Consider the following 26,223-nt stretch of genomic DNA (forward strand, 5'->3'; position numbering starts at 1 on the left):
CGCACTTTTCGAATTTTACATACAACTGTATGTCTCTAAGGGTCTAGAGAACAATACAAAAATGTTGATCATGTTCGTCCTCTGATAGGGAGCACACCAATATGTCGTTTATAAACACCACCCTGAATTGGTTCAAGAATGGGTAGAAGACGCAATTCATTAGGTCAATGAAAGGGTAAAGAGAACGATCGAAAAAGGGTCAGAGAGAACGGCAGAAAACTATCACATTTTCATTCCCTTAAGCCTAACCCGACCACATATAAGTTTACCTAATAATAAGCCCAAATCTATAGCCCAAATCTATAGCCCAAATATATAACACAACTCTAATATTTATTTATTTATAACAAGCCCGTTACAGTTTTTTCTACTGTTTTTATTTAAAAATACACTGTTTTTATAATATCTTTATGTTTTTTAATTAATTAATTTAATAATATATAACTATTTTAAAATAATAAAATACTAAATTTAATAATATTTATTTAATACATTTTATTAATATAAAATTAATTTTTATAATAATTTAGTTATATGAAGATTTTAAATTGATAATAAAATTAAATTATATCATTTAGAAATAAATAAAATAATGGTTTAATTATTAAAATATTAGAATAACCCTAACTATGTGTTGAAATACTTTTAAAACCAGGTCTTGAATTATAAAAATGGGTCTTGGTTCTTGAGTGGGACACAATGGTAAAACAAAAGACTGTGGAGAAGAGATCAGTGCTGTAGAATTAATTTATAATTTTTTTAAGTATAAAAAATGCGCCTCGCCTACGAAAGGCGATCGACTTCTCCTTTGCACCTCTGTGTTTACAACCAAGGTTCCTACTTCAGATCATATTTGTCGCGATTTGTTTTAGTAATATAGATTCTCAAATATGAGATTCAAATTCTGGCATTGGGAGTCTGTCTAGATTTAAATGAATCTTTGTTTGGTTGTAAGCTTAAATGCACTTGTATATGCAACTTTGTATCCTGACATTTAATTCACATTTTTCTGCTTTTCACATAAATTTCAGGTCAGGTTTTAAATTTGATTTCTGTTCTTCATGGCCACATCAATGAAGTCATCCCATATGCTAACAACTTGATGCAGTTTTCCAGAAGGTATTGTTGCCATACTTCTCTGAAAGTTTCATATGCTTGGTTGTTGACAATATATGTGCAAGGAGTTCTTAATAGGGAACCCTTTTACTAAATGAGATAATTACAATTTTAAAAATTGTTTGAAACTTAGGGCAAAATTTCCCGTCATGCGTGATTAATAATCCCTCCATCCCACTAAAATTGTCACTTATTGACTTTGTTTGGTCAATTTTTTTTTTACTTTGACTCATTATTTAAAATTTATTATTGAGAAAATGTATTTTAAAAACCTCCAATCAAGTAGTTTTTTTTAAATAATTATGGTCAGTATTTTAAAAAAAATTGACCACCGAAAGCCAGAAAGTGACAAATTTAATGGATGAAGGGATCAAGGGAGTTGTAGTTATTAGAACAATAAAATTATAACTGGACCGCCAAGCAAAGTTTTGAGCATAAATGAGTTATAGTTAACTTTGTTACACATGCTACAGACTGTACGGATCATGTGCTCATTTAAAATATATGTTCTAATTTGCTTTAGCCTTTGAATATGAAAAGGTTTGGGAGAAATCTTCTGGTGAAAACCTTCTACAGATACAGCTTCTTATTGCTTTGCGGAACTTTGTTGTTGCACTTGGATATCAATCACCCAGTTGTTATGCAATGCTTCTGCCCATTCTTCAAAAGGGGATTGATATAAATGGCCCAGATGAACTCAATCTTCTGGAGGATAGCATGCTGGTAAGACTATTGACCGAAACTTTGATTATTTATATGGTTGCATTTACAATAAATAACTTGTGCTTAATGTTCTCTTATCTGCAGTTGTGGGAGGCTACACTTTCTCATGCACCTGCAATGGTTCCTCAACTCTTATCATATTTCCCATGTCTTGTGGAAATATTGGAAAGAAATTTTGACCAGTTACAGGTTAGGCTTTTTTAATCATTTCTGTCTGTATTAGGTCAGAGCTTTCATTCCCTTTTCTGTAGTGGTTCATTAAGAAAGTAGGTTTTCAGAGGCTCCTGTAAGAAAAGTGTAGGCTTGTATAGTCTTGGATTGTCTAATGTTGCATTTGGTGCTTTAGGCTACTATATGGTCATAAATCATTGTTTATGCTCACCCACCCACCAATCTCTCTTTTTCTTGATCCTATTTGATCTTATTATGCTTGCACTTGCTGTTGACATTACGAAGGTTATATCATTTTGGGTGAAAGAGAATTTCTTATATGCATGCTTCCAGCGTGGCTAAACTTCTAGATCTTATTGTTGGAAACCTTAATGATAGAGGGCTGCTTTCAACTCTCCTGTCGTTGACATTTTGATTTAGGTATCATATTGTAAATTTTCAGGGCAGAGACGTCACAAAAATAGGCTGAATTTTGAAGAAGCCGGTAGCAGTTTGTGTGTACTGATTTCCCCCACATAATATCCGTGGAAAAAGGTTTAATAATGAATACAAACATGACCTAAGCACACTTTGTGTATGTATTCTTGCAGCCTTTTATTTCCTTAACAAGGTTGTCAATTGTGTTCTATCTTGGGAAATATTGTGTGCTAACTGTCCTACTTCCTGTCATGCCTACAAGTACAACCACTACATCCAATAATGTGAAACCATTGCGTATCATACGTTCATGTTTTATAGAGAATGCACTTGTATCTTATCAGGTATGCTTTAAGAGATCAGTAGTTCACATTTTATGACATATGATGTAATTGTAGTGGAGGGTTCTGGAAAGAGGAAACTTACTCAAATATACTCATAAAAGTTGCAGTCAGCACATATCTGGTGGAATAATACATGAGAAGCTGGGTGGTTTAGTTTGTGCATATGAAATGAGTATTTACCGCGGGGCTTTGCATCCTTAAGTTGCTAAAAGTTAATAAGAGGATGACTGTTCCTTAAATTGCTAAAAGAGCAAACTAATTGTTTGATCAAATAATAGAATTGTTCACTGACGAGCATGGAGGTTTAAAATCATTAGAAACTGTATTGGATCTGAGAGACTCAATCAGTTGTAGTAATTGTTCATCTTTTGCTATTTTGTAGTGCTACCCCTGTTTATAGTTTTTTTACTGTGCTATATACATTATCGTGACATCTGATTCTTGCTCTGCCTTGTAAAATTGGCAGAAATTAGTTGTTGTTTGCTTGAGTGGAGGAGACGACGACGGTGATCCTTCAAAGACAGCCGTTAAGGCATCTGCAGCTTCCATACTAGCAAGGATTCTGGTGATGAATACCACCTATCTTGACACTATTGCAGCAGACTGGTGTAGCTATTGAAATGTATCCTTACAAAGTAGAAAATGATGGTCGGTTGGTTTGATGTCTTGACTCGGGAAGAATCTAAGAAATAAAAAACTGCTTTTATTTTCTATTTTTTTACATCTAGAGGTTGTTAGGATTGTGAAATTGATAACTCGAGTTGATCTGGCAAGCTTCTTCAAGTTAATTTTTTTTCCCTTTATATCTTTGCATGCTTAAACAGGTAGACAATGTATCTTATCCCCAAAGAAAATATTTGCCCTTGCACTTTCCATAATTTTGACTATAAGGCTGCCTCAAGTTCTGGACAAACTTGATCAGATGTTAGGTACAAGCTCATTTTGATTTGATGATATGCGCAACCGAGCATTGGATAAGATTTAATCATTGCTATGATGATCAACTTTATGCAGTGTCTGCACCAGTGTAATTTTGGGAGGGACTGATGATTTAGCCGAGGAAGTGTCAAGGTAATACACCAAATACCATTGTATTGTAAACTTTTGTTTGGTGGAGATTCCTAATTGTTTTCATTCTTAATTTTTTGCTAATAAATTGCAGCAGCGATGCCATGAGCTCTAGCAGGTCTGATGGTGAGGGATTCCTTCCGAGTAGGAGTTAAGGAGAAGACAGGTTAAAATTCTTTAGTTAAATCATTCACAACGTTGTATGTCTGTTTAGTTAATATTGATGATGGATTGGTCTTGCCATCATTCAGATCAAGCTCTCAGACCCTATCAACCAAATGCCATTGGAAAACGGTGCGAGAAAACCTTCAAACATGCTTCGGTTCACGGGGAGTCGTTAATTCAGCTATGAGCAGTATCCATCCTGCAGCTTTTGCACAATTGAAGCAGGCGCTGAAATGCCATAGGCAAGCCCAAAATTCCTTTTATCAACTGAGGTCCTATATTCTGGGATGTTATTTTTATTTTATCAAAGACTCAAGAAAACTATTTTGGGTAAGATTTCTAATCTTCTTAAATAGCCATGATCTTCAATAACCTCATCTGCATTGAATTCTTTGGCTTATTATACAAAATTGATGCCTGAATTTGACTATTTCTAAGTTGGTGCTCTTTTAACAATTTTTTGTCTCAAATTGGTACCTGACTTGGAAAAAAATTTCTCAAACCGGTACAAATATTGCCTTGTCACTTCAACAACCGATTAGGTTGCTCATATGGTTGAAATGCTGACATCATTAAATGCCATGGTCACAATCCGATTGGTTGTTGAGGTGCCACATCAGGACCAGGTACCAATTTGTATAATAAGCCGAATTGTTTGGAGTGTAGGGTGGGTAGGTATTTTACTCGAGTTTCTAGCGAGTTCATGAGATGAAATGTGTGCATCTAATTATGCTCTCCCTTTTTCTTATTCCAGGAGACATTCATGGTTTTGCTTTTCTTGGGTGGGTTTTGGATTCTTTTATAAGTTTCTGCTATGGGGTGCCTGCATATGGTGAGTTGTTGATTTCTTTCATGTTGTTAAATTTGGCCTCATTTGCTTCCCAGCAGTTGGACTCTGTAAATAGCTTTGCTGATTCTTTACTGCCTTTCAGGGCATTGAGTTCATGGGAAAAGTCTTTTGAGTCTGTAAATTAAATTTTTCTTGGGGGAAAATGGGTTGGGAATTAAATAACTAATGTCGATTTATTAAATTTTGGTCACTTATGCTCTTGATTGTTACATTTCGATCACTAAATTGTTAACTCTTGTTAATTTTGTGACATTAGTAAAAAAGTTGACTTTTAATTTGACCATTAAAGTTTAGATATAGTACTGATTTGATCTTGAACTTTACATGAAATATTATTTTGACCTTAAACTTATATAAAATGTCAATTTGATCAAAGTCTCCGTTGTTGGTTGTCAGGCCCGGTCCTGACATTTTAAGGGCTCTTGGCCAGGACGTGATGACAAGAAGATAAGTGAGGACCCACACTTGGTTCTCCTCCCAATCATCAAAACGGAGCTCATTGGATTACCATGTTTTTGAGTTTTTTAAATAAAAAATGATGTTTAAAAATATTTTTTAATTATTAAGACCCATTGGATTATCATGTTTTCGAGTGTTTGAAATAAAAAAATGATATTTAAAAATATTTTTTAATTATTAAACTTAAAAATAATTTTAAAAATGAGTCCTTAACCTGGGCCTTAGGCGGTCGCCCTCTCGCCTATGCTCAAGACCGGTCTTGTTGGTTGTCACTTATCATGTTGTCAATCCCTGTTGATCGTCATCAGTTGTTGACGATAGTTGGTTCTTAAACTTTTAATTCACTCTTTCGGCTCAAAACACATTCAATGTTTGTTTCATCAAAAAAAATTTTGATTATCGTGAGTTCATTGGTCATTATTATTAACATACAACGTGTTATATAATTGGTTTTTGATAAAAGATTTGACACGCCAATCACAAATAATTATTAGTTTACGAACAATTTTATTTATTTTGACCCAAAATGAATTAAGATCAATTATTTTGACCCAAATGAATTAAGATCAAATGTTTAATAAAATAAGGACGAAAGTAATTATTGATAACGGCGTCAGTCAATTACCGGAAGGTTCACATTTCAACAGGGAAACAAATATCACACCACTAATCCACATAAGCCAAATATAAAGTCTCAATGATTATCCCCAAAACCAAATGAACAGCCCTCAGAATTAAATGAAGAACAGTAAGCCAATTTGCTATAATTTCACGTAAACTCTGATCCCTGTGTGGAAATACTCTATTGTAAATGATGTGAACTTCATTCGGTATTGTATGGATGCAGGTCTAGGCTAAATTTGTACCAGGCTGAATCTTCCTTGTGCTCGGGGGGCTGCATTTTCTACCTTTTTCCCATCCCAAGGACAGTAGCAGTGACTGTGGCATCTTTGTTTCTTCTTTCTTTCCTTGACTTCCAGCTATCTCTTCAACCATCTCCAAATTTGAACACGTCAATATCACCCGACTTCACTGAGTTTCCCCACATGTTTTTTAATTGAACTTTATAATTGCGCGCACATGCGGTTTTCCCACACTTTCTACGATTGTACATAATTTAAGGATTTATCAAACATGTCAGAACTCAAATTTAGAGAAATTCTACCGTACATCACTTTAATATACAATAAAAAAACGTAACGGGTAAAAAATTACTTAAAACATTATTATTTCTACTTAAAATATCAATGTCTTTTAATATTTCGGTAAAGTACCAACATAACAAAACCGATAGAAAAATAACAAAACGGTAAAATGTCTAATAATAACGAAATCTGTAGAAATAATAATGTTTTCGATAATTTTTTTACAACCGATAACACATTTTTTTAACCATATATTAAGATTGTTGCATGTGATCATTTCCTAAATTTGGAACACTTGTTTTTTTTTTTTTTGGGAGAGGGGGAGGGGGATGTCCCTTGTATCCAAATTAGACCTGTAAAGTAAGTTATGGGTCGGGTTAATTTTGAGTCGAACGATCCTAGATCATATTAATTAAGATTTAGAATATGTGTTTTGAATATTTAAGTTCATGTCATTTCTGTTTTTCGAGTTAGAATATGAGGATTTAGAATATAATTTAATATCTACACACACCAAAAAGAACATGGATAACTTAAAAAAAGGGCAAAGTACACTTTTAGTATCTAAACTATCAGTTTTACTCCATTTTAATACCTAAACTTTTATTTTTTTCAAAATTATACTTAAAGTTTAGTTTTTGTTTCATTTTAGCATCCACATTAAAACTTTAGTTTTCATTTCATTTAGTACCTTGTTCAAAATTTAACATTTAGTTTTAAAAATTTGAAAGTTTAAGTACTAAAATGGATCAAAATTAATAGTTTAGGTACTAAACGCGTTAAGTTTTTAACGACGGTTACTAAAATAAAATAAAAACTAACGTTAGGTATGGTTTTGAAAAAATTTAAAAATTTAGGTTAAAAAAGGGCAATTGCTAGCAACCAAGAGCAAACAAAAGCAATTGCCTAGAAGCAACCAAGATGAAGTAAAAAAGGGCTTACCCTCAACAAAAGCAAATCTAATGCAGAACATCTCTTCTTCCATTACCCATCAGCAAAATCAAGTGCGCGCCAACGCCTGATGTACAATTTCAGAATGTTCTTGCAGAGTCATCGTCGGTAACAACTGAAACCATAATTTAACAAGATTATACATACTTTCAAGTTACTATTTGAATGAACTTCTATTTAGATCAATATTTCGAAATCAGGTGAGGCGAAGAGGATAAGGATGAAATAAAAGAAAGGGCCGAAATGATTTGCTCAGATCTCGAGGGTCTTAGACTGGCGCATGACGAGCCGAACCTCGCCATTGCTTCTGTGCTTCAGAAGCTTCACGTTTCCTGCTCCTCTCTCTTTCCATTGGTTCCCTTCCTTATCGAATCGGTACAGCTTCGCCTTCCTACGTTCAATCGTTTTTCACCGATTAAAGAAGGATCGAAAACAAACTGTCAAGAAAAAATAATAATAGCGGAAACAGTAGAGAGAGAGAGAGAGAGAAAGGTAAAAATGCGAACAGATCGAGCAAAGGATCCTCGTCTTCTTCGCCGGTGTCCTCATCGATGGCGGCGGGAACGTTCTCTTCGTCTTCTCTGTTGTGATCTTCTGGATCGTTTTTAGCAGTGATGGTGGTGGCCATTGTTTGGTGTTGCTGCTTATGTTGGGAAGTGAATCATATATATATAGTGAAGTAAATATAAAGAACGAAATGAAAGAAATCAAGTAAGACTCGACTACTCCCGTCCATTGTTAAATGGCTACCGGCGGGTGGACGGTTAATTAACGAACAACAGAATTTAAAAAAATTAACCGCTGACTAAATTGATATCAAATTAATTATCCAATTAATCAAAATATTTTAATTTTTAATTAATCATTGGTATCCGATCTATTAATCGGTTAATCCAGATCGAGAGATGACCCTTCCAACTCAGAATTCGAACCTTTGACCCTACTTAAAGGACTTATGTGATGTTTGTTTTTGAAGAGGTAAAAAGCTTGTAGCCTGCGGACCACATCTGCAGCAGAAGAGGTAGACCAGAAGTCTGCAGTCTGCAAGAAGAAGACTGTTTGGTTCTTAACGTCTGCAGGCTGCTAAAATAAACCGAAATATAAAATAAATTAATTTTTTAAACTTAAAAAAGTTTTACAATACTGAAATTTAAATAATTAGTTTATAATACTGAAATTTAATAATCCATATAACTACAATAATAATTTTTTAAAATAAATCAATTTATATTTAAAATAAATCAATCCATATTTTAAATAGATCAATCCATATTTTAAATAAATTTTTCATACTTTAAAAAAATCAATTCATATTTTAAATATTTTTTTCATATTTTAAAATAAATCAATCCATATTTTAAAATAAATCAATTCATATTTTAAAATAAATCAATCCATATTTTAAAATAAATATTTCCATATTTTAAAATAAATCAATTCATATTTTAAAATAAAATTTTTATATTTTAAAATCAATCATCCATATTTTAAAATAAAATTTCCATATTTTAAAATAAATCAATCCATATTTTAAAATAATTTTTTCATATTTTAAAATAAATCAATTCATATTAAATAAACTTTTCCATATTTTAAATAAATCAATCCATATTTAAAATAAATCAATCCATATTTTAAAATAAAATCAATCCATATTTTAAAATAAATCAATTCATATTTTAAAATAATCATTTCATATTTAAAATAAATCAATCCATATTTAAAATAATCAATCCATATTTTAAAATAAATCATCTATATTTTAAAATAAATCAATCCATATTTTAAAATAAATTTTTTCATATTTTAAAATAAATTAATCCATATTTTAAAATAAATTTTTTCATATTTTAAAATAAATCAATCCATATTTTAAAATAAATTTTTTCATATTTTAAAATAAATTTTTCCATATTTTAAAATATATTTTTTCCATATTTTAAAATAAAATTTTCCATATTTTAAAATAAATAAATCCATATTTTAAAATAAATCAATCCATATTTTAAAATAAATCAATCCATATTTTAAAATAAATCAATTCATATTTTAAAATAAAATTTTTCATATTTTAAAATAAATCAATCCATATTTTAAAATAAATCAATCCATATTTTAAAATAAATTTTTCCATATTTTAAAATAAATCAATCCATATTTTAAAATAAAATTTTCCATATTTTAAAATAAATCAATCCATATTTTAAAATAACTTTTTTCATATTTTAAAATAAATCAATCCATATTTTAAAATAAATCAATCCATATTTTAAAATTAATCAATATATATTTTAAAATAGATTTAAATGATTTTAATTTTCCCGCATACATTTGAAGACATAAAACCATGTCTGCACCAAGAAGAGCCCGCGCAGACGTTTGAAGAGCTTCTGTCTTCTAAAAAACAAACGGTCTGCGAAGCCTAATGTCTGCGCGTGGTCTGCGCGGCTCAGACATAAGAGGTTTGAAGAGGTTGCACAGTGAAAACAAACTAAGCCTTAGTACCTCATCGAACTGGATCAACTTATTGTTGGTAAAATATTTGACTTTAATTCAACCCAAGATAATAATATGGTTATCACTTGGTCTTTATTTTTACAATTACATTTTTATTTTATCTAATAAAAACATTATGTGTATATATTTGAATCAAGTACAAGTTTTATCTAAAAAATTAAAAAAAAATTAAGTCAAGTTTCAAGACAGGTGAAACATCTCTATATTCGAGTCGAGTTGGATGACAGATGTGTCAAATCTGGACCCGGCATTACCTATATTCATTCATCTTTACTTAATTTATTGATTTACAATATTTTAATCATTTACATTTCCAGTTTATAATAAGAAAGGTTCTCTACTCACGGAGAACGACATGTTGTCGGAGAATGGCTTCTTCTGAAAGCGGTTTATGTTTGAATATCATCAAGATGGAGACAGAGATAGTCAGTGCCCTAGCACCAAAAGAGTTCATCTGGTGACTAAATATAGCAAACGGGCGGGTCGAGTGCGGATACCCCCTCCCCATCCTCATACCAACCTAATATTTTCAAATTCACCACCCGTCCACCTCCCATGATAGGTAAAAAAATTTAAATCCACACCCGCCTCTGCTGATACATTTTCAAATTCATTCCCACACCCACTACCCAACTGGAGACGTACTCGATTAGACCCGTCTAACAACAACCTTAAATTATACATAAGCAACAAACATAAAACAAACACGTCCATTAAGAAACATAATAAAATAAACCAAAGATTATATGAGTTAAGTGTTAACATAGATCTTAAAGTACATAAAACACCATAATAAAAGACATAATTAAAGCCTAGAAATATAAATGAAAAATACATAATATTTTTGTTCTTTGGCACACATAAATGACGAATCCTAAAATTATACCTAAATTTATAATTGTCTAAAATTTAATGGGTATTTAGTGGGAGGACGAATATGGGACGGGCAGATGCGGGGTGGATAAGGTCTCAAACTCATCACCAGCACACTACCCACCCACTACCCACTAAAATTATACCCATCCTCATCCCAATTGGAACGGGTACGGTGCGAAATCCACGAAATTATACCCATTTGCCATCCCTACTGGTGACCGTTGTACACAATGTATTAAAGATGATGCCGCTGATGAAATTTTTTTTGGGATACCCTATAAAGTTGGAACTAGTAGTAGTATTTTAAAGGAATCGTATTTAAACCCACACAAGTTATTGGCTTCACTCTAATCAGTTGGATAAGACGCAGAAAACAATGATCATGTGACTGTTGTGGATTGAGGATAAGAGAAAAAGAAATTATCGAAGAAGAAGAAAAGGGATTACAGAAAGGAAGTTCTCATTCATTTCAATTATAGAAAAGAAATGTGCTCTACACAAGGTATTATTTAGTTACAATTTTGTACAGGTAAATCTAGTAATGCCAGCTGGCAATATTCCATAACTATATGCTAACAAACTGATTCCTTCTGCTATCCATGTATTGGGCCAATTGACTGGGCCGCTCCAACTCACACCAATCTCCCTTGGTCCACCTCCACTTCATCAGATAACTCCAAATCCCCTCGTTTTTCAATTCCTTTTCTGATTTTAATTCCCAATTTACTCTCCCGAATCCCTAACCCTTCTTTCTCCAAAATCCCTAATCCTCCTTTCTCCATTCCCAAATGCTGTTCGTTCTTTCGCTCTTCGCCTTCTTCTCCAACTATAATAATACCCGCCCCACGAGACGAGCCTTGTCCCCAAGGATCAAACTCAGGAAACTGGCCACGCAGAAACGAATAATCTTCCCAAGTATTATTCGATTCATCCAAGTTTTGTCATCGAATCAACAACTGAGTGACTGGTTTTCCATTTCTATTTACGATTCGTTTTCCCAAAGTGTTCAAGGGTTTTATTTGCAACTGACCATCTTTATCTATGGCAGGAGGATCTGTAGCAGTAACTGATGAATCCCCGATGAATCTCTTCAGAAGACTGACATGAAATACAGGGTGGAGTCTGGAAGACTCAGGTAATTCCAGTCGATAAGCTACTTCACCTATTTTTTCGAGTATTTTGTATGGTCCAAAATATTTTGCTGTTAACTTAAGATTTTTCCGCAGGGCAATCGAAGATTGTTTATATGGCTGCAACTTCAGGTACACCAATTCTCCAATTTGAAAAACCCTTTTTGTTTTACTTTTATCAGCCTGTTGTTTCATCCTGTTACTGGCTAATTCTAATTGATGCTTGACTAACTGCCTTATATGCTCCCTGTTAGACATAATTTCACTAACTGACTGAACTGTAGTATCTGTTGGGCAACCGATAATAGGTGGTTTGTAGCCATATAAAGCCTGAAAAGGAGTCAATTTCAAAGCTGTATGGTAAGTGGTGTTGTACCACCACTCTGCCTGAGGTAGCCATTTAGCCCAATATTTAGGCTGATAAAAACAAATGCCCCTTAAATATTATTCTAAACACTGGTTGACCCTCTCTGTTTGTCCATCCATTTCAGGATGATAAGCAGTGCTGAACAGTGTCCTTGTACCCAATTGTTTCATCAATTCTTTCCAAAACAAACTAGTAAAGGTCTTATCTCTGTCAGCAATGGCCATTTTAGGCTGGCCATGTAGTTTATAAACACTGTCCAGGTAGAGCTTAGCAACCTCTGCTGCAGAATAAAGATGAAATAGAGGTAGAAAATGGCTGTATTTGGTGAATTTATCCACAATTACCAAAATACAGTTTTTCTTGAAGGAAATAGGCAATCCTTCAATGAAATCCATGGTAATGATTTCCCAGGCTTGATTAGGAACAGACAGAGGTTGTAGCAAACCAGGTTTTGCTACATGTTCCACTTTAGTTTGCTGGCAAACTTCACAACATCTCACATAGGTAGCAACCATAGCTTTAAGATTTGGCCAATAAAAATTTGACCTAATCCTATTATATGTAGCCTGTGCCCCAGAATGTCCTCCTTGAGGAGAATCATGCAAAGTCTGTATAACTTTCAACCTAAGGCTTCCATTAACTCCAATATAAACTCTCCCATCATATATAAGAACAACTTTAAAATATTTCTATTTATTGTCAGCAGCAGGATTAATAGTTAAAATGGAAATCCAATTTTGAGCTATAGAATCATTCTTATAACTGTCTTCAATCTCTTGAATCCAAGTAGGAACCAAAACAGTTACTCCCATAGCCAAACAATGAACTTGATCTTCCCATGTTCTGGATAAAGCATCAGCAACTACATTTGATTTTCCTTTTCTATATTGAATAGTATAGTCTAATCCCAATAACTTGGTCAAACCTTTCTTCTGAATAGTGGTAGTTAATTTCTGCTCCAACAAAAATTTTAATGGTTCATGATTTGTTTTAATAACAAATGGCCTACTCTCCAGATAATGCCTCCATTTAGAAACAGCCAATAGAATAGCCATATATTCTCTTTCATAAATAGATAGAGTTGAGTGTCTAGGACTTAAAGCTTTACTTAAATAAGCAATAGGTCTTCCCTCCTATGAAAGAACAACCCTTATACCCCCAGAACTAGCATCTGTCTCTAGATAAAAAGTCTTAGCAAAATCTGGTAGTGCTAAAATTGGAGCAGAAGACATAGCTTTTTTAAGATCCTCAAAAGCAGAATAAGTAGTAGAATTCCATTGAAACCCATCATTTTTTAACATCTGTGTCAATGGTCTGCTAATAATGCCATAATTCTTAATAAATCGCTTGTAACACCCTGTCAGACCAAGAAATCCTCGAAGAGATTTAAGGGATTTAGGCTTGGGCCAATTATGTATAGCTTCCACCTTACTAGGGTCTGTAGACACACCTGCAGCAGATATTATATGGCCTAAATACTCCACTTTAGTCTGCCCAAAAAACATTTGGAAAGTTTTGCAAATAATTGGTTCTTTTGCAAAACTTCCAAAACTAATTTTAAATGTTCAACATGGTTTGTCATACTGCTATTGTACACCAAGATATCATCAAAGAAAACCAACACAAATTTTCTAAGGAAATAATTAAATAATTCATTCATAAGGGCCTGAAATGTAGCAAGAGCATTAGTAAGGCCAAAAGACATTACCTTAAATTCATAATGGCCTTGATGTGTTCTGAATGCAGTCTTATAGATATCTTCTGGTTTAATTCGAATCTGCCAATAGCCTGACCTCAAATCAATTTTTGAAAAGTATACAACCCCATGTAGCTCATCCAACAAATCTTTCACTATAGGAGTAGGAAACTTATCCTTAATAGTTAGACTATTTAGTTGTCTGTAATCCACACAAAACCTCCAAGTTCCATCATTCTTTTTAATAAGAAGGCAAGGAGAGGCAAAGGGGTTGCTGCTAGGTTGAATGACAGAAGAAGAAAGCATTGTAGATATCTGTTTCTCAACCTCAGTCTTCTAATTGTGAGGAAATCTGTAAGGCCTTAGATTAACTGGTGTGGCATTAGGTTTAAGTGGAATAGAATGATCATGAGACCTCTGTGGAGGTAGGCCTTCAAGTTCAGCAAAAACTGAACTATATTTTTCCAATACATGTTGGAGTTCCATAGGAATAGAAGAAGAAGCTCATGCCATAGTCAATATGACAATATGGCCCATAATATCAGAATCCCCTACACTCATTTTTAGTAATGTAGCCCCTGAAATTTGTTGTAATTCATTTGAAGACTGTTGTCCTTGAATACAAATTTGTTTCCCCTCATGATCAAAACTCAAAGTCATATTATTGAAGTCCATTAGTATTGGACTAAATAACTTCATTCAATCCACTCCTAAAACCATGTCACTTTCACCCAGTTTAAGCAATCTAAAATCATGCAAAAAAGTATGTCCCTGCATTTGCCACTGTACTTGATTGCATCTAGCAGTACTGAATAGTTGTTGGCCATTAGCCACAGTAATGGCCAAAGGATGAGGGGTCGTAATTTGAATGCCAACATCAGCCCATTTAGGAGTCAAGAAACTGTGTGTACTGCCACTATCAATTAGGATACTTAATGATTTTCCTTGTATAATGCCTTGGATTCTCAATGTAGTATGACCAATAGAATCAGTAATTGCATTCATAGAGATTTCCAAAGTTTCTTCTTCTGCCTGTGGCGACTGATCTGAATCTGTAGGTAAAAATTCTACTGGAGAAGTGCCAATTTCCTCAGTAATCATGTTCAATTGTCTATTTTTGCATTGATGACCTGGGAGATATTTTTCACCACATTTAAAACAAAGATTGTTCTGTCTTCTGTACTCAATAAGATTTTGTTTAGGAGTTGATGCTGTTGTAGGTTTGGTAGTCACTGGCAGTGAAGATGTTTTTGAAACAGTAATGGGGTTAGGGTAGGGTGGGGACTTAAAAGAAGGCCTCAACCTTCTGTTTTCAAACTCCACATATAGTTCATAGAGTTTAGCTTGCTTACATGCTTCAGACAAATTCTTAGGATCTAAAGCTTTAACCCTATGCTTAATATCATCTATGAGTCCACTAATAAAAAGTGACACAAAAAACTCCTCAGTCAAAGTAGGATTCTGCAAGAGCATATGAGGTTGTAACTTCTCAAACTTCTCCTGATAATCCTCTACAGTCCCTTTCTGAGTCAATTTAGTGAACTCCTCTACAATATCAGAAAAAGATATGTCACTGAATCTGTGACAGAGATCAACTTCAAATTCATGCCATGTGACATGGTGTTTTTACATAATATACCCATCAAACCATATTTCAGCCTTGCCTGTCAAATACATAGTAGCTACCTCTACTCTCTGCTCAACAAGAACACCACAAATGGAAAAATATTTCAAACATTTCTGAATCCATCCCCTAGGTCTATGCCACATAGTAGCTCTATTTTAGGTCTATGCCACATAGTACTCGAGCTATTAAATGAATCCCCTGAGCTTTTTTTCTCTGTTTCCTGACCTATTAGAATGGGACTAGATTCACTATTTTTACCCTTAAGATTTTCATGTCTAGAACTATTCTTAAGAGCTAGACAATCATCAGGTTTAGTTCTTAATATCCCAGGCTCATCTGTTTTATAAGTAAATATGGATTTGTCCTTTACCACAGTTGCCAAAACAAGACTTTTCTCTCCATGTTTAGAAGCATTAGGAGTTTGTACCTGTTCACCATCAGCCTGTTCTTGCTCTCCCATTCTGCCTGTTAGAATCTTTAGCAACTCTTCAACATAGCCTTGATTAGTAGCTATCCTTGACTCCAATGCTGTGATTCTGTTTTCTTGTGTTTCCCACCACTTAAGTGGATTAGTCTCATCATGTCCTTGCTTCACTAATGTTGTTAATTCCTCAATCTGTTTTTGTAGGCCTGATAGATCAGCTTCCGTCATGTTCTGATTCTTCTTTAACATGCCCACCGCTTGCCAGAACCGAGGCTCTCGATAACAATTGTTGTGGATTGAGGATAAAAGAGAATAAATTATCAAAGAAGAGAGGTTATAGAAGAAGAAGAAAAGGGATTACAGAAAGGAAGTTCTCATTCATTTCAATCATAGAAAAGAAATGTGTTCTACACAAGGTATTATTTAGTTACAATTTTGTACGGGTAAATCTAGTAATGCTAGCTGGTAATATTCCATAACTATATGCTAACAAACTGATTCCTTCTACTGTCCAGGTATTAGGCCAATTGATTGGGCCGCTCCAACTCACACCAATCTCCCTTGGCCCACCTCCACTTCATCAAATAAGTCCAAATCCCCTCGTTTTTCAATTCCTTTTCTGATTTTAATTTCCAATTTACTCTCCCGAATCCCTAACCCTTCTTTCTCCAAAATCCCTAATCCTCCTTTCTCCAAAATCCCTAATCCTCCTTTCTCCATTCCCAAATGCTGCTCGTTCCTTCGCTCTTCGCCTTCTTCTCCAACTATAACAGTGACCTGTGAGAACACCATCGGGGATTAATGTGCCATAATCATATGATGTTAAATTATAACTCAATAAACAACCACATTATCATACAAGTGAACATTGTACCAGAATTGAGGGGGGAAAAAGAGAATAGAACACGAGTACATTTCTTAAAATCATGATCCTCCATCTGCTGTTGCATAGGCTCAGTTCCAGCTTCTGCCTCAGTCGATTCATCGGCTTTATCACCCTTTTTCCTGTAGTAACAGGTATATTCAATTTCAATACATCAAAAGGAATTCGATAGGGCAAATCATGCATAAACCATGTTATTTTTATCCCTTGCATACATACCTTTCTTCTTCTTCCCACCACCTTTTTTCTCTGTCTTTGTGCCCAAAGCTAGCCATGCCTTGATTTCAGGATCATCTATTGCCTTGGTAGGCTGCAGCTCCTGCAGAGGATGGGACGTTATCCGATCTGATCCGTTAGGCATTAGCAACACAGTAAACTTTATTCGAGCAACATAATCACCTGCACAATTAAACATGGTGACCATATCAAACTCATTGTGATATATGATGGCATTAACAAGGTAATATCACCTCAGTCCTCGTATTATTAAACAAGATTTTCGCTATGAAATCGTAGCAGGCTTCTCATGAAGAACGGGATATGGCTGCAAGAGATCATGATTCACACATTCCACTAAACCTAGTCGAGCTCTTTTCTCTTCCAATGCCCTGAAAATCCACAAACTGATTAAACATCATAGATAATTGTGAATACATACTTATAGAACAAAGGCAAAAAAATCACAGACCGAGCAGTGAATGGCAGGATGGGAAATTTCTGATTTATCTCACTGAAAATAAATCTGGAGGTCTTCATCTTTAGATGATAATTCTTATCAACGGCTCTCTTATAAATAGACGTCTGCTTCTCATCTAACAGCTTTGGCTGAAATATAAATACGAAAAAATCTTGAGGATAATTAATATAACATAAACATATTAAAGCTATAAGAAGAGAAAAAACAATACCTTGCCTTCACCTGTGCTTGCAACTATATCTACTGCATAAACCTCGTTCTCCTCAGAACTCTGCATCATCAACTCTTGTACCGGATTGGAGACACTTAGTACAACTTTGTTCCCATCTATCACAAACTGCTTCAATTGATGGCTAAGAACACCTTCAACAATTTTGCGATCATAAGCTGCAGCTACCTTCTGAATTGCTTCTGTTACATCTTTATTCTGCCATTAAATCACAATCAAAAAAAATTAAATACAATAAAGAATATATTAAATAAGTGGAAAAGGAGATTTTAAAAAAGGAAAGCAGTACCAAATTCATAGAAAAGCAATCCATATAGAGCAGAAACAATTAAAAATATTTTCCCTAGTCACAGTAAACATGGCAAACCTCACTTGGATGTTTTTCCATAGCTTTTAAAAACTATGGTATATAGATTTTACAAATAAAAAAAAAGGAAAAAGATGGAACTCATGAGTTTCCAATCCACTGCAGCAATTGGTTTGGGTGGTTGACTTGGATTGTCGAGTGTGTGGCACAAAGAATAAACGATACTCTATCAGTGTAACTATGACAAAAAGAAGCAACATTGGAACTGAATCCATAGTCCAATGTTATATTCATCGTATAGAAATCGAGTGAACCTTGAACCACACCTCCCCAGCCACCATAGTAGGGGAAAAGACAAAAGTTTATATCAGCAAGTTGCTGCAACAGTTATTAAAAATAATTTGTGTATAAAAACAAGAGCTTTGCAACACTTACAAAACAATCATAAGGGTAACACCAATTCATGGTACTTTTAAAGAATATTTGGTCCACTTAGGCAATTGGTATAATCCAAAAAAAATGTTATCACCCTAACACAGCGAAGCATGACCAACTAAAATATTGGCAACAGGGAAAAGAGGAGATCACAAGAAAATGATCACCTCGGCAAAGTTGCCTCCCCAACATGTCTATTGACATCTTACACAAGGGTACCACCAACTTTAAGGTTGTTGAATAAAAACAATAATAAGGTAGTTTTAAAGAACATGTTGGCCCACATAAATTGGTATAATCCAAAAAAGATGTATCACCCTAATGCAACAAAAAGAATGACACTAAAATATTGACAACAAGGAAAATAAGAGTGGTGAGTCTAAATATACCAAGCAATCTACTAAACCCATCAACTTTTTAATTTTTTTAGCATTATGTCTTTTGCTTCTATTTTTTATAATTAAGTACTAATTTTTTTTTTAATTTTTGTTATCTTTTTTACTTATTTAATTATACATACATACATATATAATTTTAAGTTGTTTAATATTTATGTTTTTAAATCAGCAACTGTGCCAAATTATTTTAAAAGTTTCAATGTTTGAATAATTTTATATTTATGTTGCAAATTATTTACGTAATTGCTCACGACTCCCTTGGCAGGCCGTAAGCAGATTTCTTTGACGGCTACGATTCGTCGAGCGGTTGATATCAGCGGTAGGGATGGGCATGGGTCGGGTTTTTGGACCACCCTACCCGACCCGACGAAATTATAATTTCACCCGACTCGACCCGAAAGACAATTAAAAAAACCCGACCCGATTTAATTTTTTACTTATTAAAACCTACAAATTTTTTAATTTAAAATATAAAAAAACCTAATATAATAGTTGGAAACCACGTCCACTATGGTTGGAATGCCAATGCCACCCATCACTTGTTTTTTTATTATTTTCAATTGGTAGCTTTAGTAAAAGTGGGGGTTGACTTGGTAGCTTTAGTAGCCCTATACATTTTTGAGGAAGCAACTTTGCCGAGGAGATTATTTTCTTGGAGATTATTTTCTTGCGATCTCTTCTTTGGGCACTACTAAATTGGGCACTACTAAAGCTACCAAGTCAACCCCCACTTTTACTAAAACTACCAAGTCAAACATTGAAAATAATAAAAAAGCAAGTGAAGGCCCAAGTGTGGGAAACACGCCAGCACCAAACCTGAGTGGCATTGGCACTCCAATCATAGTGGACGTTGTTTATAACTATTATATTAGATATTTTTTATATTTTAAATTAAAAAATTTGTGGGTTTTAATAAGTAAAAAATTAAATCGGGACAGGTCGGGTCGGGTTTTTTAAATTGTTTTTCGGGTCGGGTCGGGTGAAATTATAATTTCTTCGGATCGGGTCGGGTTACGGGTGGAGTAACCTTTCTTCTCGGGTCAAGTAGGGTAGTCCAAAAACCCGACCCGACCCGACTCATGCCCATCCCTACAACCGCTCGACGAATTGTAACCGTCAAAGAAGTCTGCTTACGGCATACCAAGGGAGTCGTGGGCAATTACGTAAATAATTTGCAACATAAATATAAAATTATTCAAACATCGAAACTTTTAAAATAATTTGACACAGTTGCTGACTTAAAAACATTATTAAACAACATAAAATATAAAATTTTATATGTATGTATAATTAAATAAGTAAAAAAGATAACAAAAATTAAAAAAATAAATAATTAATACTTAATTATAAAAAAAAGCAAAAGACATAATGATTACATAACGATAAGAAATGATAAAAAAAATAAAAAATTGATGGATTTAGTAGATTGCTTGGTATATATAGACTCGCCCAATGTATATTCTACATCTTACACAGGGCAACACCAACTTCAAGGTAGTTTTAAAGGACATGTAGGTCCGCTTAGGCAATAGGTACAATCCAAAAAAAAAAGATGTATCGCCCTAATGCAGCCTAGCATGACCAACTAAAATATTGGCAACAGGGAAAAGAGGAGATCGCAAGAAAATGATCACCTTGGCAAAGGTGCCTCCTCAAAAATGTCTATTCTACATCTTACACAGGGCAACACCAACTTTACGATAGTTTTCAAGCAAATTTAGGTCCGCTTAGGTAATAGGTACAACCCAAAAAAAGATGTATCAACCTAATGCAGCCTAGCATGAACAACTAAAATTTGGCAACAGGGAAAAGAGGATATCGCAAGAAAATGATCACCTCGGCAAAGTTGCTCCTCTACAAATGTCTATTCCACATCTTAAACAGGGTAACACCAACTTTAAGGTAGTTTGACAAAAACAATCATAAGGCAGTTTTAAAAAAACATGTAGGTCCACATAGGCAATAGGTATAATCCAAAAAAAGATGTATCACCCTAATGCAGCCTAGCATGACCAACAAAAATATTGGCAACAGGGAAAAGAGGAGATCGCAAGAAAATGATCACCTCGGCAAAGTTGCCTCCCCGAAAAAATGTCTATTCCACACCTTACACAGGCAACACCAACTTTAAGATAGTTTGATAAAAAAAATACAAAGGTTATACCTACTTATCGTAGCTTTTAGAGAAAATGTTGGTTCCCTTACGCAATTGGTGTAATCCATATAAATGGTATCACCCTAGGCTGCCTAGGCCAACCAAACATGATATTGGCAACAGGGAAAAGAGGAGACCCACAAGAAATTGATCACCTCGGCAAAGTTGCCTAGATTGAATTTTGTTCTACATCTTACAATCACTTCCAAGAATAAAACAAAAAGGTATTAAATAAACACAAGTAAAGTTGTTGCAAAACTGCGTTGAGAGATCAATTCCCCTATCAGAGTAACTATGACAAAAAGCTTCATTTGGATGTATATCCATAGCTAATAAAAGAAGTTCATCATTCAGGGGTCAAGTGAAAGTCATGAGCAAAGTAAAGTCTTCACATTTAAAGCAATTGCAAATTCAACTTGAAAAATGAATAGTTGGGTCAAATAGCAAAAGCAAAATAACTGTAGAAACATTCAAAGAACACAAAGGATAATATAGAATATGAGCATCACAGCATTGATATACAAAACAATTACCTTCTTTCCTGGCCTGACAAGTCTCAAGGCAACTTCAGCAGCAGTATTTGCAGCAGTAATTACATCAGCCTGCCTGCCAGAGACTGGTCCATTATTAACAACATGAGTGTGTGCAACTGCAGCTATAAATCCATCAATGTGGCAACCCATATCACTGCATCCAGGAAAAAGGAAACATTTTACTTGCCACTCAAAGTACAAAATCCCACTAACATTAAAAAGTTACATATGATTATGAAGCTTACATCTTCACCATATCACCTTCTTCCAACTCCGAGGTGTCACTAGCAAGTGGAGAGAAATGGCAGACAACGTTGTTCACAGAGAGACAAGTAGGGAAAGCAACACCCTTCTCGATCTTCTTCTTAGCATTCTTGTACATGTTGCCTGTTTGCCTTTGCATTACATAAAACACAGATCCCTAAGCTCATTATCGATGGTAAAAAAATATACAATCAAACACTATACTAGCATAAACTGAAACGCTTACTCTCTAATAAACGAATCACCCTTTTCGCAAATGTCAAGGATCTTAGCTCTAGGCTTGCATTCTTTCAAAACTAGCTGCAACGCCTCTGCAAATTTCAAAAACATAACGCCAAAACAAAAACAGCAAACAAATAACCAATCATATATTAAACTCAAGCCATTTCCAATAAGTTTTAAAAATCAAGTAAATAAAAAAAGAGAATAGATTAACTGTTGACAATCTCAGCAGCGCCCTTGTATTTGGTAACAACTTCAGAGGAGGTGAGATCTAGCTCCTTCTCCTCTCTCTCTTCGTCCGACATCGTTTCCAGAGTTTATCAAAAACCTATTCAATTCCTTAAAAAATAAAAATTAGAAACGGTATCAGCGGAGAGTCAAAGAAGGTACTTAGCAAAAGTATGATAGTAATTGAGAGAGAGAGAAGCTCACTGGTTGAAAATAGCGGCAGTCAATGAGTGGAGCTATGGTTTTGGCGAGGTAATGTGCTGATAAGATATGGAAATATATATAAAAATAATGGAGGCTGACTCAAAGGGGAGAGAATTAGGGTTTTTGGGTTCTTATAACGGCAGCGTTTCCTTATATAGAATTTCTTTTGCTTTACGGTCCATTTTGTAATTTTGTGATTGTTGAAGTGAAAATAGAGACACATATCAAAACAGCACTTCCAATTATTTACTATAAGCATGGATGGGTTGAGACACGTGGTGTTAACGGTCATATTTTTTAAAAGAGTAAATTACAAATTTGATAGTTGAACTTTCATACAATTTATATTTTACTCACCATACTTTTAAAAGTTTCAATTTGATCACTAAACTTTTAAATTACTCCTGTTTTGATCACTCAATCGTTAAATAGCTAGTGGTATTATGACATGACAAGCTCTACAAAAACGTCATTTTATATCCTATAAAAACTAAGAGTAAATTAAAAATTTGATAACTGAACTTTCATATAATTCCTATTTTACTCACTGTACTTTCAAAATTTTCAATTTGCTCATTCAACATTATAGATTGAGTTTTTTGTCACTATGTCGTGGTTAGATGAATGGACGGTCGACGGAGGTAGCGACGGTGAAAGGGCAAATCGATCGGGTTTGGTCGGAAAGAGGAGATGACTTCAACTGTGGCGACAGTGAGACGAACGGACAGTTGGGGTGTCCGAAAATTGTTAAAAACCGATGGTAAGCTTTAGTTTCCTAACGAACCTTCGACGGTGACAATGCAAACCACCGCTGGCCTGATATGGGTTAGGCGGTGAGGGCAGCGGTGGACGATCATGACGATGAGAAGTTTAACAGCATAGTGAGCAAAATTGAAAATTTTGAAAGTATGTTGACGAAAATAGGAATCATATGAAAGTTCAGTTATCAAATTTGTAATTTACCCTAAGCCACGTCATAGCATCCATGAATTTTAACGATTAAAAAACTATTTCTCTAACTCACATTATAATTGAATGAGAAGTTTAACGATAGAGTGACCAAAACACTCAATTTATAAATTTGAGTGAACAAATTGAAAATTTTAAAAGTACGATAAATAAAATAGGAATCATATAAAAGTTTAGTTATCAAATTTATAATCTACATTTTTCTAAAATATATGTAAATATTGAAATTTGAGTATAGAATGCGACCTTAATGTTAAAGAAAGTTCGTTGATATCTTTTGAAATCTTAAATTAGAATATCGTAAACGTTAAAATTGTGAATATTTATTATTAAATAATTAAAAATATTTAAATATATATTTTTTATATTTATTTTAAATTTATAAAGATAAAAATTTAAGTATCGAAACTCGAGCTCATAACACCTCGAGTATCTAAACTACCTCAAAGCTTTAAAATTCTATGGGAAGTTTTACACTAAATCTCAAAATTTCAAGTTGATGTTGAAATCGATTCCAATTTTGAAACTCTCTTTATCAATTTCAATTTTAAATTATATTAAATGTTTTAAAAGCATCATGTCACTATTATGTTTAACATGCTTGCCTTATATATTTAAATTAAATTAAACGTTTAGTACCTAAACTATTAGTTTTGATCTATTTTTATACCTAAACTTTTTATTTTTCAAAAGACATAATGTAATAAAATACCCTTAACTTTAGACAATTGTAAAATTAATTCTTTTTTATATTATTAAAATATTAATTATAAAAATTAATTTTTAATGAGATTGTCAAAATATATTAAAATTTAATTTTTATGAAATTAAAAAATAATTTTATGCAAATAGTTCCTATGATTATTAAGCTTTCTGATTTTTTAAAAGAGAATGGATACATAATTTTTAACCTTTAATTAATTATAAAATGTTATGAATTATGATTTTATTTTTAAGAAAAATATATCAATCTCTAAATTAAACTGATACTAATAAGTTCTTATGGATTTTTTTCTCCCTTTCTCATAATTGAACTGATGCTATTTCGGTCGTCTAAGAGTGATGTATTTGATCAGAAGTTTGTTCTAGTTTGTGAAATAAGGTATAATTTTTATCCTAATAATAATAACAATAATACCCATATAAATGGTTCCTGAACTTTTAAGACGGTTGTGTTTTGATTACTCAACTTTTGAAACTTGCAATACAATCATTGAATTGTTCGTTTTCAGTAAAGTCCTCGTCGTTATCTCCCGTTAGTTTTTATTGATGTGACACTTAACTGCCATTAACTCCATTCTTCTTCTCCTCCTCCTCCTCCTCACATGATATCTATGGATTTCCGGAAATGAAAAAAAAATTAGTTGACCCTTATTCTCATATGTAATGGGGTAGAGGGAGGTACGATAGTAGGCTGCCCCAACACCAAGTTGAGAGTAACTTTCATAGAAGACCTCCGAATTATGAAATACTTTCCGTGGGACTCGATCCCACGACCCCAATGTTAATAACCTTGTGCTATACCAACTCTCAGCTCCTTACTCTACAAAAAATGACAAAGTAAAAGCAAATCAAAGTAGCCCCCTCTCATCTGATTCAATTATTGGAGGAAGGCTTGAAGATGGAACCAAATTTCAAGGGAAACCAAATCTTTGAAATGCATTATTTTGAATACATTTATTCAGTTTTTGTGAAAGTAGGCTCAAATTACATGAATCATATGTTTTGAATCACCTAATGAATGGAGTCAACATCATTTCCATCATATCATATGTATGCTTTGCAGCAAAGACAAATTAACAGCCTATGAAATGGACATTAGCCAGGTTCTGATCTATAAGTGAAAATAAATATCACATTAATAATTCAAAGAACTCATGAAATCACCTAAAAAAAAGTTACCCACAAGTGAAACTTGGAAGCCTCAACTTGCTCCATTGTCGACCACTTCAATGTTTATGGCACGAACCGTTAACCCTCTCTTCTTTTTCTTCTTCTTCTTCTAACACTGCTTTGAAGCACTATTTAAACCCATTTCTAGGCAACTTTCTCCCTTCAACGAAATCCTCGGACTTTGCGAGTGATTGAGCTGATTATAGATGTGGGGATTCGGTCGAGGCGGTCGATCTGCCATCTCCGTCGTTGAAAAACCGGATCTGTGTCTAAAAACAAACCTAAAATCGCTTTATTTTCCCTAAATTCAGCCGAATTTGGCTGAAGGGTACCTCTCGATGGCAAAATTTTCTTTTGGGGGGGGATCCCAAGAAAAATTCATAGAAAATTACAAAAACAGAGAAAAAAACATCAAGAGAGAAATACGTATGGGTTGGGCTCTGCAACAGATGGAAACAATGACCTAATCCTATTAATCTCTATTGACATGACCTCTGATAGAAAAGTATGGAGACTTAAGACCATACTAGTCGAGTAGTGTGGGTCACAACCATAGGGTGTAGCATCTCTGTCTCCTTTTAATGCCTTCGTAGTAATCTCCATGACTTCTACTTTTTATACGTTTCTGTTATTAGATTTTATGAAGGCTTAGAACTAGGATAACGGAGTAGTGTTGCCTTAGTTTAGGTTTTAAACCATTTGACTTTATTCCTCCTCGTAGCTTGCTATCGCTGACTCCTGTGTATTCTTATCTTCATTT

At 33.9% G+C, this 26,223-nt stretch overlaps 2 protein-coding genes and 2 pseudogenes across 4 annotated transcripts; 1 reads left to right on the top strand and 3 right to left on the bottom strand.

The window, feature by feature from the left end:
* Positions 1 to 772: 772 nt before the first annotated feature.
* Positions 773 to 4,235, top strand: LOC120142909 (annotated as a pseudogene).
* A 1,982-nt stretch (positions 4,236 to 6,217) lies between these two features.
* On the bottom strand, positions 6,218 to 8,037 carry LOC120142910 (annotated as a pseudogene).
* Positions 8,038 to 16,554: 8,517 nt separating this feature from the next.
* LOC120142840 lies at positions 16,555 to 17,385 on the bottom strand. 2 transcript variants are annotated; one of them, XM_039157330.1, is made up of 3 exons: positions 17,149 to 17,385; positions 16,960 to 17,051; positions 16,555 to 16,823 (listed from the first exon to the last, which is right to left on the bottom strand). In XM_039157330.1, exons 1-3 carry the CDS (start codon positions 17,351 to 17,353, stop codon positions 16,593 to 16,595), a joined length of 528 nt encoding a protein of 175 aa, XP_039013261.1. In that variant the 5' UTR covers positions 17,354 to 17,385; the 3' UTR covers positions 16,555 to 16,592. The 2 variants fall into 2 exon arrangements, with proteins under 2 accessions (XP_039013261.1, XP_039013260.1); XM_039157329.1 differs by having other exon boundaries at positions 16,921 to 17,051.
* Positions 17,148 to 22,764, bottom strand: LOC120142839 (ERBB-3 BINDING PROTEIN 1-like). Of its 2 annotated transcripts, none has more exons than XM_039157328.1 (8): positions 22,602 to 22,749; positions 22,384 to 22,508; positions 22,174 to 22,258; positions 21,929 to 22,078; positions 21,684 to 21,837; positions 17,838 to 18,053; positions 17,618 to 17,754; positions 17,148 to 17,537 (listed from the first exon to the last, which is right to left on the bottom strand). In XM_039157328.1, exons 2-8 carry the CDS (start codon positions 22,472 to 22,474, stop codon positions 17,432 to 17,434), a joined length of 939 nt encoding a protein of 312 aa, XP_039013259.1. In that variant the 5' UTR covers positions 22,475 to 22,508; positions 22,602 to 22,749; the 3' UTR covers positions 17,148 to 17,431. The 2 variants fall into 2 exon arrangements, 1 of the variants encoding a protein (XP_039013259.1); XR_005517891.1 differs by having other exon boundaries at positions 17,443 to 17,537; positions 17,843 to 18,053; positions 22,602 to 22,764.
* Between the last annotated feature and the right edge of the window lie 3,459 nt (positions 22,765 to 26,223).

The sequence above is a fragment of the Hibiscus syriacus genome, unplaced genomic scaffold (genome assembly GCF_006381635.1).
Source record: "Hibiscus syriacus cultivar Baekdansim isolate YM2019G1 unplaced genomic scaffold, ASM638163v2 tig00110831_pilon, whole genome shotgun sequence".
Lineage (NCBI taxonomy): Eukaryota > Viridiplantae > Streptophyta > Magnoliopsida > Malvales > Malvaceae > Hibiscus > Hibiscus syriacus.